General features: G+C 58.8%; 1 protein-coding gene across 2 annotated transcripts; it reads right to left on the bottom strand.

Annotated features, from left to right (window-relative positions):
- Positions 1–232: 232 nt before the first annotated feature.
- On the bottom strand, positions 233–4,476 carry LOC135306063 (zinc finger protein 22-like). 2 transcript variants are annotated; one of them, XR_010366935.1, is made up of 4 exons: positions 3,622–3,792; positions 2,140–3,470; positions 1,441–1,609; positions 233–939 (listed from the first exon to the last, which is right to left on the bottom strand). XR_010366935.1 is itself a non-coding variant. In XM_064429625.1 (3 exons), exons 2-3 carry the CDS (start codon positions 3,641–3,643, stop codon positions 2,980–2,982), a joined length of 513 nt encoding a protein of 170 aa, XP_064285695.1. In that variant the 5' UTR covers positions 3,644–3,681; positions 4,339–4,476; the 3' UTR covers positions 2,058–2,979. The 2 variants fall into 2 exon arrangements, 1 of the variants encoding a protein (XP_064285695.1); XM_064429625.1 differs by lacking the exons at positions 233–939; positions 1,441–1,609 and adding an exon at positions 4,339–4,476 and having other exon boundaries at positions 2,058–3,470; positions 3,622–3,681.
- Between the last annotated feature and the right edge of the window lie 281 nt (positions 4,477–4,757).

Here is a 4,757-nt window from a genome sequence, read left to right as displayed (position 1 = left end):
GAGCCGGCAGAGCCGGCCTGAACGGCAGGATCGCGGGCGGAGCCGCGGGGTCCAGCGCCTCCCGCGGGGCCGGCTGAGGTGGAGCCGCGTCCCCCCGGGGTGGGGGAAGCGGAGAATTCCGCGGCGAAGCAGGCAGGGCCGGCTCCCCATCCCCCCCAAGAGAAAGAGCGGGGGGGAAAGGCAGCTCTGCCTGCTCATGCTCCAAGGGAGCGGAGAAAAACTTTTGCTCTGCTGTGGGTAATGCGGGGGGGCTGCGAACCCGCGGTTCGTCTTCTTTGAGAGGCTCCTCTCGTGCCGAACCTGGTGGAAACGGAGCGCGACCGCGCCACCGAGCCACGATGTCCCCTGCAGCCTCCCTTTTTTCCAAAATACAGAATAAGAGCCATAGGTGCACTCCATACATTGTTGGGAGTGTAACACCCTGGTCCTTTGTCCACTCAAAAGCAGTGTCCATGAACTCCCAAAGATCTAAATCAAGGGAGTATACGACATTTGTAAAAAATCTATGAAATTTTGCCCATCTTAAAAACTCATAACACAGTCTCCCCCACACACTATTAACTCCGTTCTCGTGTCCCCATCTGTGCCAGAGTTTAATAACTTTCTTCTCTGACGCAGTAAATGGAACCTGAGCTTCCGAAGGTACATTTTCCCAACTTTCCTCCCACCTTCTGCGAATGGCAGGATCTTCAGGAAGTGAAAAAATAACAGTACCTTTAGACAGTGTCCTTGTGGATCCAGCTGTGCAGCTCTGCTGCTCTGCGGTCTCTGGACACAATGTCCAGGAAAGTCCAACAGGTTCTCCTGTTTGCCTTGGCTGTGAACTCTGCCCATCTTCAGGGTCTCGTTTCTTCAGCTCCAGGCTGGACTCTGTGGTCACTCCTGGGGTTGCCATCAATTTCACACATCCAGGGGTCACCAATTATTGTTTAGGCTGCCCTTTGTGTGAGGACACGAGGCTTGACTCCATTTTCATCAGAAGGCTGATTTATTATGTTATATATTATATTAAAATGCTACATTAAAACTATACTAAAAAGAACAGAGAGAAGATCAGAAGGCTACCAAGACAAGAATAGAATAGGAATGCATAACAAAAATCCTGTGACTGCTCACAGCCTTGGCACAGGTGGCTGTGATTGGTCACTGATTGAAAACAATCCACATGGACCAATGGAAGATGCACCTGTGTCCCCCTTCTCCTCGGTGCCCGCCCTCTCCAGGCTGCTGGCAGTCCTAGCAATCCCAAAAGCTGCCACCTCTTCGCTCTGCCCATTCAGGGGTGCCGGGGCTTTTTGGGCTCCCTTTTGGGCTCCCTTCTCCCCTCATTCTCTGCTCTGGGCTGCTTTGGAGCCCTGCCAGCTGCAAACATCCCCCCCAAAAAACCCCAAAGTCAGGCACCCCCGGGATATTCGGGCCATTCTCCCCCTCCCCGGGCACCTGCGGGATGGGGGGCGATGCTCCCGGGGCTGCGGCGGCTTCAGGGACCGCCAGGGCCACGAGATTCTCCCTCTCCTCTTCTGCTGCTGCTCGGCCTCTTCCTCCCTCCCTCCTCCTCCTCCTCCTCTTCCTCCTCCTCCTTTCCCGTTCCTGAAGGTCCTCCTGAAGGCTGAACCATGAGGGGAAAAGGGGCAAGGAAAGGGCAGGAACCGTGAGGGGAAAGGAGGCAAGGAAAGGACGGAACTGTGAGGAGAAAGGGGGCAAGGAAAGGGCGGGAACCGTGAGGGGAAAGGGGGCAAGGAAAGGACGAACTGTGAGGGGAAAGGGGGCAAGGAAAGGGCGGGAACCGTGAGGGGAAAGGAGGCAAGGAAAGGACGGAACTGTGAGGGGAAAGGGGGCAAGGAAAGGACGGAACTGTGAGGGGAAAGGGGGCAAGGAAAGGGCGGAACCGTGAGGGGAAAGGGGGCAAGGAAAGGGCGGAACCGTGAGGGGAAAGGGGGCAAGGAAAGGGCGGAACCGTGAGGGGAAAGGGGCGGGCTCAGGCCAAGGGCGGCAACTGTGAGGGGACACTCTAGGAGGCGGCACTCTGCAAACAGAACTGCAAGGGACTGAGCATGGACGGGAAGAAAGCAGTAAGTCTGAAAGTTTTATTTGCTATCAAATACATCTCACACACCCAGCCCCACGCAATCCCCGTACCTCTGCACTAAACTGGGATCCCACTTCTCCCAGTGTCATTCTAACCCCATGTCAGCCTGGTGGCTTTGGAGTCGAGTGACTTTGTTGTGGGATTGAGTTTTTTGAGGTGGGAAGAAGCAAATCCCTGGTGCTATTGAGCTTTCATTCAACAACTGAGTTGTTTTCAGTGGGGCTGAGTTATTCTGAAGTAACAGACCCATCGACTTGGCTTTTGGACTGCAAAGATTGAGAAGAGAAAAAAAACATTAAGGCCAAACCAAAAGGAGGAGCAGCCAGATGTGTTCCCACCACGGATCACAGGGAATGTGGGTCACCAGGGCTGTGCCCAGCGTGGGTCCTGCAGTGGGGGATGGAGCTGGAGCAGTGCACGAAGCTCTTCCTGCACTCGGGGCACTCGCAGGGCTTCCCTCACCGGTGCCTCCGTTGGTGTCGGGTCAATGTAGAGCTCCTGGAGAAGCTCTTCCCACACTGGGGACACTCGTAGGGCCTCTCCCCAGTGTGGATGCGCCGGTGGGTGACGAGGTTGGAGTTGCGCTTGAATCCCTGCCCGCAGTTGGGGCAGTAGCAGGGCCTCTCCTCCGTGTGAATCCGATAGTGCTGGAGGAGATCAGAGCTAATCCTAAACCCCTTCCCACATTCGGAACACTCGCAGGGCCTCTCCCCAGTGTGGATCTTTTGGTGGACAAGGAGGTTGGCGCGATGTCCGAATCTCTTCCCACACTCCCCACACTCGTAGGGCCGTTCCCCAGTGTGGGTCCTCTGGTGCTGGATCAGGGTGGAGCTCTCCCTGAAGCTCCTCCCACATTCTTCACACTTATGGGGCCTCTCCCCAGTGTGCATTCACTGGTGCCGGACAAGATGGGAGCTCTGCCTGAAGCCCTGCCCGCAGTCGGGGCAGCGGAAGGGCCTCTCCTCTGTGTGCGTGCGCTGGTGCACGAGGAGACTAGAGCTGCTCCGAAACCTCTTCCTGCACTGATCACACTCGTAGGGCCGTTCCCCAGTGTGGGTTCTCTGGTGCTGGATCAGGTTGGAGCTTATCTGGAAGCCCCTCCCAAACTCCAAGCACTTCTGGGGCTTCTCCCCATCAGGAACCTCCTCATGGACCACCAGCTCTGAGCTCTGGCTCCATCTCCGGCCGCCTTCCCAGCCCAGGCTGGCTCTTTCCCCCTCAGATCCCCGCCATCTGCGTTTGCAGCCCCTCCTCGTGTGGCATCTCAGGGGCTTTTCCTCCCCGTTGGGTTCCTGCGCCATGGAGCTGCTCAAAATGGCCTCTGCCATGAGGTTCTGCCGCAGGGATTTGTCCTCCCTGCTCTCCATTTTCAGCTCCTGCTCTGGGGGAGGAAGGACAAGGACAGGATGGCATTGGCCTCCGGGCCACAGGCAAGGGCAAGGAGATGCACCCAGGCTGCCCTGCAGCGGGGCTGTGCTGGGCTGGGAGATGGAGCAGGAGAGAGAGGAAAGGGGCACTGAGTTCCTCCTCACCTGCCTCAGTGTCCAGGGACATCTTCCTCACAGCCTCACAAGAAGTGGCAATGGGAAATCCTGGTTTGAGGAAAACAAGAGATGAGCACGTTGAGTTTGAAGGTCCCTCTGCCCAAGTCCATCTCTACAAGTCACCAGCGACCTAGGCTCCAGAAAAACATCCCAAACACCAAGATTCAGTGCTGAAAAACCCACCCCAGGAGTTCCCCACCCCTGCTCCCTCCCCTCTGGTCTTTGGGAGATCCCCCTGTCCCAGCTGCTGGGGTCACGCTTGCATTGGGGGTCCCCCTTCTCCTCGGTGCCCGCCCTCCCCAGCCTGCTGGCAGTCCCAGCAATCCCAAAAGCTGCCCCCTCTTCACTCTGCCCATTCAGGGGTGCTGGGGCTTTTTGGGCTCCCTTTTGGGCTCCCTTCTCCCCTCATGCTCTGCTCTGGGCTGCAGGGGCTCCAAGGAGTCCCCCCTGCCCCTCTCCAGCCTCTGCAGGCTCCCGCCAATGGCGGCGCTCCCCCCTCTCTGGGCTCCCCACTTTGGGCTCCTGGGGGACACAGGGCTCTGCTCCTCCACGCTGCCTCTGCCGCCACCGCCACCCCCCGATGTCCCCCCGAGGGGCCTTTTCCGCTCAGCCTTGCACTTCTTCATTCTCCAAACATCCCCCAAAAAAAATCCCAGTCCAGGGACCCCCCGGGATATCTGGGCCGAGCTCCCCCTCCCCGCTCACCTGCGCGATGGGGGCGATGATCCCACAGGTGGGGGCTGCGAATGCACGGAGGGCTGGACCGCGTGCTTCCTGCTGCTCAGCCTTGATCTGCCTCTGTCCCTCCTCTTCCTCTTCCTGCCCCTTCTCCTATTCCATCCCCCCGCCTCCTCCTAATCCTTCTCCCTCCCCACACCTCCTTCTCCTTCTGTGGCTGCTCTCTCTCTGCCTTCCCCCTCCTCTTCCATCTCCCCTCCCACCCTCCTCCCCCTCCCGAATCCCGCCTCCTCCTCCTCCTTCATCCCTCCCCTCCCTCCCTCCTCCTCCTCCCGCAGCAACAGCGATGCCCTCGCTGCCCCGTTCCCGGAGCCCTCGCAGCCCGCGGCAGGAGCGGGGCTGGAGCCGGCACAGCTCGGCACGGGCAGCGCGGGGCTCTCGGCTGC

Source organism: Passer domesticus, chromosome 8 (assembly GCF_036417665.1).
Source record: "Passer domesticus isolate bPasDom1 chromosome 8, bPasDom1.hap1, whole genome shotgun sequence".
In the NCBI taxonomy this organism is placed as follows: Eukaryota; Metazoa; Chordata; class Aves; order Passeriformes; family Passeridae; genus Passer; species Passer domesticus.
This window is presented reverse-complemented; position numbering and strand designations above follow the sequence as displayed.

What these genes read in the sequence shown, in the direction of transcription:
- LOC135306063 (XM_064429625.1), bottom strand. Translation starts at nt 3,643, where the DNA reads ATGTCCCTGGACACTGAGGCAG. An exon ending in GTCCCTGGACACTGAGGCAG is followed by an intron (nt 3,471 to 3,621) that starts GTGAGGAGGAAC and finishes TTCCTCCCCCAG; the next exon opens with AGCAGGAGCTGAAAATGGAG.